The sequence below is a fragment of the Cololabis saira genome, chromosome 21 (assembly GCF_033807715.1).
Source record: "Cololabis saira isolate AMF1-May2022 chromosome 21, fColSai1.1, whole genome shotgun sequence".
Lineage (NCBI taxonomy): Eukaryota > Metazoa > Chordata > Actinopteri > Beloniformes > Belonidae > Cololabis > Cololabis saira.
The window spans coordinates 38,335,573-38,351,211 of NC_084607.1; the positions used below are offsets into that span (position 1 = coordinate 38,335,573).

General features: G+C 42.6%; 1 protein-coding gene across 2 annotated transcripts in view; it reads left to right on the plus strand.

Annotated features, from left to right (window-relative positions):
• The first annotated feature begins 1,903 nt into the window (after positions 1 to 1,903).
• The window catches only part of si:dkeyp-72e1.9 (syntaxin-binding protein 4), a 261,457-nt gene continuing 247,721 nt past the window's right edge, over positions 1,904 to 15,639 (plus strand). For both annotated transcript variants that reach the window (XM_061712521.1, XM_061712522.1), the window contains exon 1: positions 1,904 to 2,020. In XM_061712521.1, coding sequence (XP_061568505.1) covers positions 1,983 to 2,020 — 38 coding nt within the window. In that variant the 5' untranslated portion in view covers positions 1,904 to 1,982. The remainder of the gene's footprint in view (positions 2,021 to 15,639) is intronic.

Sequence of the window (15,639 nt, forward strand, 5' to 3'; positions counted from 1 at the left end):
GGGTCCATGCCCAATGAGAGATCAGTAGCATCCCGTTCACACCTATCTGTGAAAAGCAATAAATTACCTGCCGGGATTTTGAGTCATTATGAAGGTTTCTTTGTTTCAGACCATCTGCTCAGGCCTTATAGTTGATGCAGGCCTGTCTTTGTTCAACCAGGGCTGTGGCCCAACACTGGCAATACTGACTCTAGCTGCCTCAAATACCTGAATTTGGCTCCCTTCAACAATGCATTTTCTGACAGAATTAATCTAAATCTAAACAGGAAAATACCTTGTCAGATCCTCCTCATCATTTTCCCAAGCCTGGTTCCTAGCCAGGGGCCTCATTTATAAAGCTTGCGTGCGCACAAAACAGGGCTTGAAAGATGCGCACGCCACCTTCTACGCAAAAAAGGTTGGGATTTTAAAAAAAAAACTTAAAATGTGCGTATCTCTATGCAAACTTTGATCCTAGCGCACAAACATTTTAAACATATGGGGAACTGGCGACCCAGGCCAGGTGGCGAAATGAAGCCAGATTCATGTCATACTTTTAATGTACCCAAGCCAGACGTGTTATAGATCTATGTGTTTGCACATGCATTTGCAGTAGGTACTACGTTCATATAGCATACTTCCATCTTCAAATGGTATGGAGTGGTGAATAGCACCAGATTGATTATTTATCATGACAAGGTGTGTAACAATCAGTCTAATTGCTGAGTAAGAATATAAATTGCGTGGTGACAGCCGTGTGTAATGCTGCACAATGGATGCGCTGGCACTGCTTGAAGATCACGTAAATGGCAGGATCAGGATGGAGAGAGTATTTAGGGACCATGAAAATCTCAAGCCCATGATCGATTCTCTAGAGCAGAGTCTTGGATCTATGTGCTGAACTGGGTCCAGTGTTAGACAGACCGACCCGCCGGAATCGCGCCATCCCAGTGCATATACACGTGCTTTCTTTTTGTTAGTGATGCCACTACTGTGACCACCAAATAATTTGGTTTTCCTGCCTCCACCTCATCCACAACATCTCCATCTCAGTCTCCGTGAAATTTAGTGGCACGGTGGCCTGGCTCGACACATGACTCATTTATCCTGATGCACAGCAGTGTAGGAAACAGACTGCAGGCAGGCACTGCGCATGATCAGCAGGCTCATTTATATGCAAAAACAGTCATGAAGTAGTTTGCATTGACTATTCATGGTAGAAAGTGGGCATGTAGAGGGTGGGATATGAGGCGAATTCACCTGCGCAACCTTCCAGCTGGACTCTGATTTATAAAGAGAACATTGCGTGCAGATGTGCGTGCACACGGTTTTATAAATCAGGATTTTGTTGCGTGCACGCCATTTTCGGCACGCACTCTTTTATAAATGAGGCCCCAGGTCTTTGCCTCCTGCTCCAGTTCCAGTGTCAGATTCTGATTTAGCTCCTAATCTTGTTTCTGATCCTGATTTGACCCCTGAACCTGTTCTTGTTTCCTCCCAGTTCCAAGGCTCACAATCAGTCTTGCTGGCCTACTCGGTCCCCACGATACCCTCCTGAACCGCTTCAAATTTCTCTTGTGTTCTTGTAATGAAGACACTCTGAGTTGTTTTGGATTCCTGTCTGTGCAGCCTTTTTTTTTCATTCATTTTTCAAAGAGGTCATCCTCATTACTCCATAGTATGTGCAAATGAGTGATATGTAAAAACTCTGTGAACAAATAAAATAAACTATTGGTTTAAATGTAATACCATGTCTTAACATACATGCTCAATATTTGGTGTATCCTAATAGCCCTCTTACAATATAAAGGCCTATATTTAGCATGCCAGTGCGTCATAGGGATTGGTGTGTATTATCCTTTTGCTATAATCTTATTGTGACTTATTCAGCTGACAGTGTTTATATGTGCTTAGCAGATGTAGGGTCCTGTAACAGTGTACACGCACAAAACTATGATCAGAACTACAGACTGACATCAAGGATTTCCAACAAAATCGGGGACATGTTCCAGCGGTTAAAAGTGCCTCTTGGATTTGCAAGGTTTGTTTTCAACAGTTTAGCCATGAGCTTGCATTCTGCCCATTCTTTCACCAATCCTTTTTATGTTCTTGAGTGTGGTGGTGGGAGAAGTGTTTGTTTATATCAATAGATTTGATGGTTGTATATTGGATCAAAACTTTAAATTCTTTGTTTTTATTTTTTTTCATATTTGCTAAAAATTGATTTTACAATTTTCTGCACTTGTGAGTTTGTGTGTGCTTGTGGTACATACCTACAATATGTACTGAATACATACTGTAAAAATGCTTTCAGGAATAGCAAGCTTGTGGATGAACGATGGCACCTAAAATATTAAATAAAAAAAGCAACAAATTTTACACTGGCCTAAAAATAGCTTTGCAAAGTATTTTAGTAAGTTTCCATCATTTTGCTCTGTGATCAGTCGGCTCTGTATATAACTGTGCCTTTTGTTAATCCTGTGGTGTCTACTGTATAAATTCTTTAATATATAATGAAAGAACAGAAATGTGGTTGTTTTAGAAAGTGGTTCCCTATATTTTGGGAAAGCAATGTGCATTTCACCTTTTTCCTCCTGTTCTACTTATCCCCTACCGCTTATTTTCTGGTCTAAGTATCATAGGCTACGTTCACACTGCACGTCTTGATGCTCAATTCTGATATTTTGTGAGCATCTGCTTTTTTTTTTCGTAGTTGTTATTTTGTATTTTAAATGTGTCTTATATGAGACTGAACACAGTTCGTCAGGTGGACGGATGTAAATAAAGATGAAGCAGCAGTGACTGGGCATGATTTCTTTTAGAAGTTTTTGTGCATTGGAAGAGGACAAATTCATAAACTCATTATAATGAAAGGGAAACTGAAAAAAGGAGAGAAAAATGTATAACCTTGACTGTAAAGCAGAGGCAGGGTCAGAAAGAAAGTCTGCATTGTAATCGACGCTATATGAATAAAATTGAACTGAAATGAACTGAGACGTGTGTGGGTAAGGAATTGGAGCCAGGAGTGGGGAACTTTGACATGATCAGCTTCACTGAGGCAGATTTCATCCCAAAAAATCCTGCTAGCACAGAATTGTGGGATTAATCATATAACAGTAATATCAAAGATGAGATGCGACCTGACAGTCCCGAATGAAGTCGTATTGGAAAACATTGGATACGCATCCGATTGTTTAATCTGATCCAAAATTGATGTGTTTGATTGTAGTTTGAGCTATCTACAGTGTTATATTCAGGAACCATTGTAGGCCACCTGTTGGGAACAGGAAATGTTATGTTATCTATTATGCATCCATGATGCTAGTGGGATGAGCTGATACACCTCAAACCTAGTCAACCAGCAATTAAAACATTGAAGATCACTGACATGGAAAACTGTAACTTTCTATCAGAGGGCGTCACAGAGAGTGGGCAGCAACGTTCAATGTCTTGTCATGAATGGAAAAGTTGTTCTAATTTATGCATGCATTGTCCAATCTGACTGAGTGGCTATATGTGTGTGTGTGTGTGTGTGTGTGTGTGTGTGTGTGTGTGTGTGTGTGTGTGTGTGTGTGTGTGTGTGTGTGTGTGTGTGTGTGTGTGTGTGTGTGTGTGTGTGTGTGTGTGTGTGTGTGTGAAATACAGAGAGAGAGAGAGAGAGAGAGAGAGAGAGAGAGAGAGAAAGTAGGTAAATTGGTAATTTCCTGGCCTCTAGTACAAAAAAAGCTTTAAAAAAATTTAAATACCACCACTTTGAATACTGTACCAACACCGTGGCTGTTACAGTGTGGCAAATTGACAACAGGAAGTGACTTGCTGCTTCAATATATTTTCTTCTATTGGCTCTATGAAACATGAGCTGACGATTGACAGCTTGATGTTGCATTGTTGTGAAAAATTATGACTCTTCATTGAATGTGGCGTGCTGACAGTGCAGCAGATTTTGATGTTTCACCAAGAAAATTGTGTTTTCCTAAAGACCTAATCTTTCCTGTGTATAATCAGACTTCCACCTTGAACAGATCCAAATGCTCATAACTGCTCATACTAATAAGAGGAAAGTCAGATATTACGGGGAAGTAAGTTGATGATATCCGACAAAATCATTAGGAAATGTAGAATGGTTGTCATGATTTTAGCACAGGAGCTACTTAATGCAATATTAGTGTATGTGACTTTACAGATTAGTGTGGGAAGGCGTGCCACCCTGGGCTGTAGCCATAGATGTGATGGCCCAATCAACACTGCTTCCAGCTTTACTCTTTCCACTACACTTTAACCCTTTAGGACATCAAATTAAGTCTCTCGGCACCATGGCCGAAACTGAACAGGAAGTCGGCCATTTTGAACATTTTGAATTAATCGCGTAATTTTGGCGCAATTTACGGCCCGAACCGTAACGTGCACATCAATACATGTATACATCAAAATATGCGTCTCCATCCTGCGACAACACGCATTATTTTTCTCTTTCAAAAGCGTTACCGTGGCGACACTAGACGCCAAAAAGCGCGCCCCCCCCCTTCATCTGATTGGTCCATATTTGATAGTCACCAAATTTTGCACGCAAGGCAGGCCTGGCGATAAATTTGATATTTCATGGTTTGCATTAATGGGCGTGGCCTAATGGCTCAACAGCGCCCCCTAGAAAATTTGTGCCTCAAGCCCCACAATACGGTTTGACGTACGTGCACGAAAATCGGTACACACCTGTATCATGTCGCAACTTATAGAAAAGTATCTTGGCGTCATGGCCGAAACCGAACAGGAAGTTGACCATTTTCAATTAATCGTGTAATTTTGGCGAAATGTATGCATTCCTTCGGCAGTTAATGCGGCCCGAACTGTAACGTGCACCCAGGTGTGTTATACATCAAAATGTATGTCTCCATCCTGCGACGCATTACTTTTCTAAGTCAATAGCGTTACCGTAGCGACGATAGACGCCAAAAAGCGCGCCCCCCCTTCATCTGGTTGGTCCATATTTGGTAGTCCCTATTTTCTGCCATAACTTTTGAATGGTATGACATACAGAGTCGTTGGTGGTGTCATCTGACTCGGCTTTGACTCATTCACCTTAATTAGTGCAAATTAGCCCCGCCCCTTCTTCTGATTGGTCGATATTTTATAATCCCTATTTTCTGCCATAACTTTGGAATGGTTTGATATAGAGAGTCGTGGGTGTCGTCCGCTAAATGTCCAGGCCTGAAGAATCTACATGCAAGTCATACAAGCGCTTCCACTGCAGCACGCCTGAACGTGCACAAGGGTGCCAGGGCCCATTCATTGCTGGTTGCAGCTTTAATTTTACTTTTTTTTAGCAGAAGAGTATGATTAAAATGAAAGAGCTCTGAAAGCCTGTCCAGTTTACTTTACCAAATGCTTTTTCTGCATCTTGTTTTTTCTGAGCAATCCTGATTAAATTCAATAACCTATGAGTACTATCTGATGTATTCCTGTTTTTAATAAAGCCAATCTGATCAGGGTGGATTAAAGTTGGTGTTACTGTTTTTTAATCTGCTTGCAGGAGCTTTGGTGATGATTTTTAAATCAGCATTAAGCTTAGCAGCTTTATTTATTTGTGAGGGTATTGTAGAAATAGTTTTGATTTATTTTGTGACTCTGTGAAAAAGGGGTGATAATATTTGCCAGAAATGATTATAGAATTCAGTCGGAAATCAATCAGGTCCAGGCGATTTATTGTTAGACATTTTGTCAAGTGCTTTTGGAGCTTTTTGAGAGTATCGTCTAGTATGCTTGCTTGTTCACCTTTTAATCTCTAGAGTTCTAATTGTTCCAGGAAGGTTACTACAGTATTTAAGACCTGGGCTATGGTCTGATGAGTAGCCTATAGCTGATTAAAAAATGTAATTATTTTATTAATTTCTATTGGGTTCTGTACAATCTCTTCTGTTGAATTCATAATTGAAGGGATAATAGATTTCTCCTTTTTACATTGTAGCTGATTTACTAGAAATGTACCTATTTTACTGCTAAACTGAAAATGTTTATATTTGAGCTGTTGAATAAAATATTTTATTTATCTATGTAAAATACTTTTCAACTGGATTTTTTTTTTCAGTTCAATTTGAGTTTGTTCTCTAGGGTTTGTGGTAAGGGAATCAGTTAACTGTTTAATTCTTTTTCGAGATTGTGTTCTATTTCTTGTTGTTGATTTATTTTGAATGATGATTGATGAAAATGCTTTTATTTAACATTATAGCAATGGTTAGATATTTGTAGAGTTGCTCTCCTCCAGAAAGAATGCCTTCGCAACCACTGAAGCTGCGTCCAGCTTGTCCTCCCGGTACCTATCCGCTGCCTCTGGAATACCGCAGGTCATGGGTCATGGTAGAAGCGTTCACGTTTGCGACCTCTGTCAGATGATATCTCAAATATTGTCTGCGAATTCTACCACCAGAGACAAAATACATTTTATCTCACGAACAAAATGGCCCAAAGCAGGAAGTGGACCGTAACAGAAACGGACAGAAAAGTCGGTTTTCTTCAAAGCTGGCGCTGACTGTAATCTCACTGATTGTGGAGGGTCTATCTGCGACAAAGGAAGAACTATTCGCTAATTTGTGCAAGAAACACAACTGTGATGTCTTGTGCTTAATAGAAATTCAATTCAATTCAATTCAATTTTATTTATATAGCGACTTATATAACAGATGTTGTCTCTAGACGCTTTCCAGAGACCCAGAACATGAACATAAACCCCCGAGCAATTATTACATAAAAAATGTCAGGTAAAAACTCCCCTAGTAGGAGAAAAGCCTTAAGCCAAACAGTAGCAAGGAAAAACTCCCCTTTAGGAGGGAAGAAACCTTGAGCAGGACCAGGCTCATAAGGAGGGACCCTCCTGCCGAAATCCACCGGGGACAGCAAGTAGACCACGAGTGGAAGGCATGGTAGCAATTGCTGAACATCCCAACAAAAAATATGGCAGTGCTGTATTTGTGAAGAACAGGATCATCATTGAATCAACATCTGTCAAAGAAATTAACAACATCAAAGTCCTATCCATCAAACTCAAAGGAACAACCATAACATCGGTCTATAAACCACCTGATGTCCCCTTAGATATGCCTGACCTGCAATCTGTTAATGAACGGATTATAATTGGTGATTTCAATAACCACAGCATGCAGTACCATGAAACCAACCCTGATGGATAAGCGGTTGAGACATGGGCAGAAGCAAATCAGCTATTTCTCAACCACAATGCCAAACAGCCGAAGTCTTTCAACAGTGGTCGGTGAAAGACTGGATACAACCAGGACCTGGCATTCGTCACCAATAACATCACCGGACTCAGTAGGAAAGCAGTGCTGGAACCAATCCCCAGGACCCAACATTGTCCGATTAGTCTAATATCAATACTGCAGTTACCCCTGCCACTGTTCCATTCTGACGACGGTTTAACTTCAAAACAGCCAACCGGGACCATTTCCGTGAAGAGCTGGATGAAAAAGTAGCCAACCTCGAACCAAACCACCAAAACTATGATGCATTCAGCAAGCTTGTTCGACAGACAGCTAGGAAGCACATTCCTAGAGGATGCCAAACTGAGTATATCAATTAAATTCAAATCAATTTTATTTATTTATATAGCGTCTAATACAACAAAAGCTTAATAGAAATTCAATTCAATTCAATTCAATTTTATTTATATAGCGACTTATATAACAGATGTTGTCTCTAGACGCTTTCCAGAGACCCAGAACATGACCCCGAGCAATTATTACATAAACAATGGCAGGTAAAAACTCCCATAGTGGGAGAAAAGCCTTAAGTCAAACAGTGGCAAGGAAAAACTCCCCTTTAGGAGGGAAGAAACCTTGAGCAGGACCAGGCTCATAAGGGGGGACCCTCCTGCCGAGGGCCAGACTGGGGGTCGGGGACGACAACAGCACAGCAGGCAGGTGGAAGCAGCAACGGGATGACCGGGGGTGGGGACCGCAGGCCAGCACGCAGCTCCCAAAGCTCCGGCCCAATCAGCAAGCCCCAGGTTAGGTGCAGGGTCGGGGAAAGGTTGAGAAGGGGCAGGGCCAGGGAGAGGAGTCTTGACGGACAAATCTCTCCCCTGCCTGACCGTGCCGTTACCCTGCCCCTCTAACTCCCACGCTGCAGGTTCCGGTGTTGTGCATTCAGAGATGCTCTTCGCCACCGGCAGAGGATGCTGCACCATGTACAAAAGAGAAAAAAGAGAAGAAAAGGGGGGGCCAGCACAAGTAACTACAGGAGCGACTATAACACACTAGAGTTTACACTACCAAGAGATTTACCAACACTAGCTAGAGGTTTACTAAACACTAACTATAGGCTTTACTAAACAGAAAGGTTTTAAGTTTAGTTTTAAAGGTGGAGGTGGTGTCAGCCTTAACCCAGATTGGAAGTTGGTTCCATATTAATGGTGCCTGATAGCAGAACGCCCGCCCTCCAAATCTACATTTGGATACTCTAGGAACTACGAGTAAACCTGCACTCCAAGAACGGAAAGCTCTGCCAGGAACATAAGGCACTATCAGGTCTTGCAAATAATGCAGAGCTAAGCCATTTTGGGCTTTATACGCAAGTAATACAATTTTAAATTGGATTCTGAATTTTACGGGTAGCCAATGGAGTGATGCTAACACTGGAGAGACGTGGTCTCTCCTGCTGATTCCTGTCAGCACTCGGGCTGCTGCATTTTGGATCAGCTGGAGCCTATTCAGCAAATTACTTGCTATCTAACTTAAAATGCTATCTTATTTTATTTCTCTACCAGCAGTTTGAATTTCCCCTTTTCTTTGTTAATTGTCTCAACATATTTTTATAATAAATGAATATAAACATTGGTGAGCCTGGAACGATATTTAGTTTTATTATTTATTATGTTCATTGTGGAGAAAGCTGCTTCACAGCTGTATGTGGACCCAAATATGGATGTTTTAAGATGGTCAGTTTATTTTCAGTGACTTCAGTTCAGACTTGAGTGGATATGTTTGATGAAAATCTTTGTGTTTTGTTTCAGTGGTGTTTCACTTTCGCACTTTGAACGCCACGGTCCCTGAACGTATGAGACACTGGTTTTGTCCCAGCGGGAAGACTGAACCAGGATGAATCGGTCCATTCCGGGTTGAACTTTCCTTTCCACCTGTTACGCTTCTCATCTCTGTATATACAGTCAAGCTAATTACCGTATTTTGACGACCATACGGGCGCCGTGTGGAAAGACGCACCCTCAGTTTTGTGTGTGTCATTTCTGTATTTGAAACACACACACAGGGCACCGTGTGGAAAGGCGCCGTCTACACACACGGAGCGCCACTTTACAACAACACACACAAGCATACAAGTGTGCATATTTAAAAATAGAGCAGGAACAAAACTTAGTTTGATTGTACCTTATTTAAGATATTACATTAATCAGTTGTCAGAGGACTCAGCGCGTCAGGTTACCTCCGAGCCTGATCAGCTGAGACGGGCAGGAGCCCGCAGCTCTCTGGCTGCGGAGCAGCAGAGTCTTTCCGATGCTTTGGAGAATGCCTGAACAACAGTCCAGTCCAGCAGACACGTCAGCCCACGCATCTACATGTATATCCTTCAGCAGTAAACGACGGAGCCCGCAAGCCCGAGCGGCACCGACCTCCCCGGCCGCGGGGACGCGCCAGGATAAATGATCACGCCGCGCTCGCTCGCTCTGGGCGCAGACCCAAGTAATCGATCCCTGATCCTGGCGGATCTAAACCTACTCTGTGCAAAATAAAGGATTTACTCTGTAAATACACACCATTTCTCTTACTATTACACGTACAGCTAGCTGAGTATCTTCTCCTCATTTGGTTGGGAGTTTCCAATTAGTCCCGCGGCCCCCGCGGCCCACATGTACAAAACTGAAATTTTTTTGCGGCCCACTAGGTGGCGCTCGTGGCCCAAGTGTGGGCCGCGGCCCTATGGTTAAGAATCACTGGTCTAGAAGATACAAACGCATGAACTAGTTTTTCTGCATCACTCTGCGAGGGGATTTTCCTAATTCAATTCAATTCAATTTTATTTATATAGCGTCTAATACAACAGATGTTAGACGCTTTTCAGAGATCCAGAACATGAACATAAACATAAACATAAACATAAACCCCCGAGCAATTATTATATAAACAGTGGCAAGTAAAAACTCCCATAGTGGGAGAAACGCCTTAAGCCAAACAGTGGCAAGGAAAAACTAAAAGAAATCTTTGCAATATTACCAACGCCTGCTAATAAAACTGTAGGATTGCATTATGTAATTAGCGACTCTAAAACTGTAGGATTACATGATATTGGCGACTCTAACCAGGTGCGTAGCAAAATAGAAGTGGTTGCAGTTCCCCACCCTCCAAAAGTTCACCAGGTGCGGCGTTATAGAGGCGTTAACCAAAATAATCTTGTAAAAATTCAAACCAATGCACATTTGGTACCAATTACAGACCGAAAAATTAGATGCGGACTACTAAATATACAATCGTTAAGCTCTAAGTCTCTGTTAGTAAATGATATAATTACAGAGAGCAGGAGTGATATTTTCTACTTAACAGAAACATGGTTACAGGAGGAAGAGTATGTTAGTTTGAATTAATCGACTCCGCCCGGCTACTTTAATCATCATATTCCTAGAAGCACGGGCCGAGGCGGAGGAGTCGCAGCAATTTATAACTCCAGTCTCCAAACAAAAATTGAACCTAAGTGCAATTATAATACATTTGAAAGCCTCACGCTTAGTCTGACATTTCCGAGCTGGAAATCAGAGAAGCCAGTTGTGTTAGTGTTGTGTATCGGCCCCCTGCTGGTGCTTATCTAGAGTTTCTGTCTGAATTTTCAGATTTCCTATCTGGATTATTGATTAGTACAGATAAATTCATCATAGTGGGTGACTTTAATATTCATATGGATGTTGAAAGCGATAATCTTAAATTAGCTTTCGATTGTCTTCTAGAATCAATGGGTATCTCACAAAAAGTGGATAAACCGACGCACTGTTTTAATCATACTCTCGATCTCATTCTCACCTACGGTGTTGAAACTGATGATCTGTTGGTGTCACCTGTAATCTCCATTTTATCCGACCATTACTTAATAACGTTTGAATTTAATATTGTTGATGTTGAAGTGCAAAATAGGAGGTATTATTTTAGCAGATGTTTGTCTGATGAAGTTATTGCTAAATTTAGGGAGGCCATTGCTCATCTTACGACAGTGCAAAATAGTGATAGTGATGTAGTCGAGGCCAGTGACTTGGGTTCTACCTCTGCAGATGTTGATTTCCTTGTTAGTAACACTGCTGATTTGTTGCATTCAGCTTTAGATGAAGTTGCTCCTTTGAAAAGGAGGGTTTCCAACCATAGGAGCTTAACTCCCTTGTATAATTCAGATATCCACATGTTGAAACAAAACGTGCGTAAAATGGAAAGGAAGTGGTACTCTTGTAAAGATATTCTAATAGTATATAAAAAAGCCATTCGCAAAGCCAAAACAGCTTATTATTCAACGTTGATAGAGGATAACAAAAGTAACCCACATTTTCTGTTCAGCACTGTAGCCAGGGTGACAAAGAGTCACAACTCTGTTGAGCCGTGCATTCCTGCAGCTCTCAGTAGTGAGGACTTTATGAGCTTCTTTAACACTAAAATCACGAGAATTAGAGAAGAAATCAACCAGCCGGTTGTAGGTGTTTCTTCAGCTTTAGCAACTTCCCTTGGCTCTGACTTGACTCTATAGTCTAGACTGTTTTGATCCTATAGATCTCCCTGAGCTGACCTCACTCGTCAATAGAGCTAAGTCAACCACATGAAAGTTAGACCCCATCCCGACTTGACTATTCAAAAATATTTTTTCTCTTATTGGTACGACAATACTGGACCAAATTAACCTATCCCTAAGTTTAGGATATGTACCACAGGTTTTCAAAGTTGCAGTAATTAAGAGATAAGATAAGATAAGATATCCTTTATTTTCTCCCTCAGTGGGGAAACTTATTTGTTGTCAGCAGTACACACATATAGGGGAGGGGTAAAAAGACTGAAAAGTCAGAAATAAAAAATATATAAAAAAATACAAAAGATACGTATAAAATATGTATAAACACAGGATATGAACAGTATATACAGTTAAACAGTGCAGAAAAGCAGGTGGAGTGTTGTGAGGTAGATTGGCAGATATTGCACATCTTATGTTATTGCACATATTATTGTCATATTATTGTCTGTTGGCTACTGAGAGCAGGCGTGGTTGTGGAGTCTGATGGCAGCGGGGAGGAAGGACCTGCGATGCCTCTCGGTGGTGCATCGTGGGTGACGAAGCCGGTCACTGATGGAGCTCTCCAGGGCTCTGACAGTCTCATGAAGGGGGTGGGAGACATTGTCCATGATGGAGGACAGCTTAGCCACCATCCTCCTCTCCCCCACCACCTCCACCCGGTCCAGACTGCAGCCCAGGACAGAGCCGGCTTTCCTCACCACCTTGTCCAGTCTCTTCCTCTCTGCTGCAGTGATGCTGCTGCTCCAGCAGACCACCCCATAAAAGATGGCCGACGCCACCACAGAGTCATAAAAGGTCCTCAGGAGGCCGTCCCTCACTCCGAAGGACCTCAGTCTGCGCAGCAGGTGGAGTCGGCTTTGGCCCTTTTCTGGGCGGGAGGGTGGTGAGTGGGCTGGGCGGGGGGGTGGTGGGTGGGCTGGGCTGGGCTGGGTGGGGTTGCAGGGAGGGGGGTTGGTGGGTTCGGTGGAGTTGAGAGTGGGCTGGGGGGTTGTGGAGGGGGAGTAGCAGGGGCGGGGTTGAGGTGAGAGTCCTTGGAGCAGAAGAGGCTCCAGTCGGGGGAAGTTGCAGCAGGGCTGGGTGGGTGGTGGGAGGGGTGTCTGGTGGTTCAAACCGGTTGAAGAACCGGTTCAGGTCATTCACCCACTCCTGGTCCCTGTCCAGCGCAGGTCTGGAGTTGCTACGTCCTGAGATGGTGTTCAGGCTCCTCCAGACCCCGCTGATGTCGTCCCGCTGCAGTTGTTCTTCCATCCTCCTCCTGTAGCTGCTCTTCCCCTCCCTGATCTTCTTCCTCAGGTCCCTCTGCACCGTCTTCAGCAGGTCCCTGTCTCCTGATTTGAAGACCCTCCTTTTGTCCCTGAGCAGGCCTTTAATCTCTGGGGTGATCCATGGTTTGCTGTTTGCAAACACTTTAACTGTCTTGGTGGGTATGGTGGATTCTACACAAAAGTTGATGTAGTCCGTGACACAGCTGGTGAGACTGTCGATGTCGTCCCCGTAGTCCTCACAGAACACATCCCACACCGTGGTCTCAAAACAGTCCTGGAGAGTCTCCAGAGACTGTTCAGACCAGATCTGTCTGGTGTGGGTGACTGCTGGTTGTCTTTGCACCAGAGGCTGATACAGGGGGAGAAGGTGGATCAGATCATGATCATAAACCTTTACTTAAAAAACCTTCTCTTGACCCAGACACCCTAGCTAATTATAGACCAATTTCCAACCTTCCATTTGTAGCTAAAATTCTGGAAAAGGCAGTTTCACGCCAGTTATGTGAGTATTTGTATAAAAATGATCTGTTTGAAGTCTTTCAGTCAGGGTTCGGATGCATCATAGCACAGAGACAGCACTGGTTCGAGTTACGAATGACCTCCTTATGGCCTCAGATAAGGGATTAGTGTTCATACTGGTTCTACTGGACCTCAGATAAGGGATTAGTGTCCATACTGGTTCTACTGGACCTCAGATAAGGGATTAGTGTCCATACTGGTTCTACTGGACCTCAGATAAGGGATTAGTGTCCATACTGGTTCTACTGAACCTCAGATAAGGGATTAGTGTCCATACTGGTTCTACTGGACCTCAGATAAGGGATTAGTTTCCATACTGGTTCTACTGGACCTCAGTGCTGCTTTTGACACTGTTGATCATGGCATTTTACTGCACAGTTTAGAGCATGTTGTTGGGATTAAAGGGACAGCTCTACGTTGGTTTAAATCATATCTATCTGACAGGTTCCAGTTTGTTCATGTACATGAAGTTTCTTCAGAACAGTCAAGGGTCTGTTATGGTGTTCCGCAGGGTTCAGTGCTAGGGCCAATCTTGTTCAGTTTATACATGCAGCCATTGTGAAGTATAATCCAGAATCACGGCATACACTTTCATTGCTATGCTGATGATACGCAGCTCTATTTGTCTATGAAGCCGGATGAAACAGAACCGTTAGTTAAACTTCAGGCATGTCTTAGGGACATCAAGGACTGGATGTCCAGAAATTTCTTTCTTCTAAATTCAGATAAAACAGAGGTTATCATTCTTGGTCCAGAGCATCTTAGGAAGGGATTAGATGGTGTTGCAATGGCTTCCAGTGCAACTGTGAGAAACCTTGGTGTTGTTTTCGATCAGGATTTGTCGTTTAAACCATATGTCAATCAGGTTTGTAAAATAGCAAACCTTGATGTCCCTAAGACATGCCTGAAGTTTAACTAACAGTTCTGTTTCATCCGGCTTCATAGACAAATAGAGCTGCGTATCATCAGTATAGCAATGAAAGTGTATGCCGTGATTCTGGATTATACTTCCCAATGGCTGCATGTATAAACTGAACAAGATTGGCCCTAGCACTGAACCCTGCGGAACACCATATCCCTGGCCTGGACTCAACATCATCAAAATTGTAAAATGAATAGCAAAAACAGTACACTACTGACCCATTTGCTAAAACCACCATCGCTGCTGGAGAGAACCTTATGACCCACCTGTCAGAGGAACGCCAACATAAATGGCAGAACACCATCAAAAATTATGATATGACCAAGAACAGCAAGAAGGCATGGACTCTCATTCGAAAACTCAGCAACGACCCAACTGAACCAACGAAGCAGCATTACGGTGTCACAGCAAATGATGTTGCACGCTAACTGTTGAAGAATGGGAAGAATGAAGGCAGCACACTTTCTAGACCCAAAAGACACCGGGAGAACTACACCAAGAACCTCGGTTTCACACATCCTTTCACCCTCAAAAACGGGAAAGACATTGGCCTGGATGATATTTTCACTGAGGAAATCAAACATTTTGGCCTCCAGATGAGAAAATGGATCCTATGCTTCATAAACAACTGCATGGCAATGAAAAACTTCCCCAGAATATGGAGAAAAACTAGGGTTATCACTCCCCTAAAACCAGGAAAAAACCCCAGACAAGCAAAAAGTTTTAGACCAATCTCCCTGCTTTGCCATCTGTTGTGGCCATTTGTAGATGAGAAAAAAGATCATAGAAAAGGAAGTTTCTTCAAAAGCTTCAAAGTTCAAAAATCAAAACTTACAAATGTCCAGAAATGCACTAGGTCGGTTTGGCTTACTCAGGCAGATAAAAATCCAGTTTCCAGTCAAGATCCAGTTTAAGATGATTTATTTTCAGTTGTTAACAGCAAACAAACATGCTTCAAACATGCTGCCTCTCTGCTCTGTCCTGCTGCTGTCCTGCTGCCTCAGGTAAAAGATAATTTTCCCTCCCAGTGCATTACCTGCCTTGGCACACCTGGGCTGCATTAACTTGCCCTCAATTAAATGATTGAACTACTTAGTGCCCCCTAGTGTTGACCCATAAACAAACAAAAATAAACAAACAACATAAACTAATGAAATAGCTCCTTCACTCCGG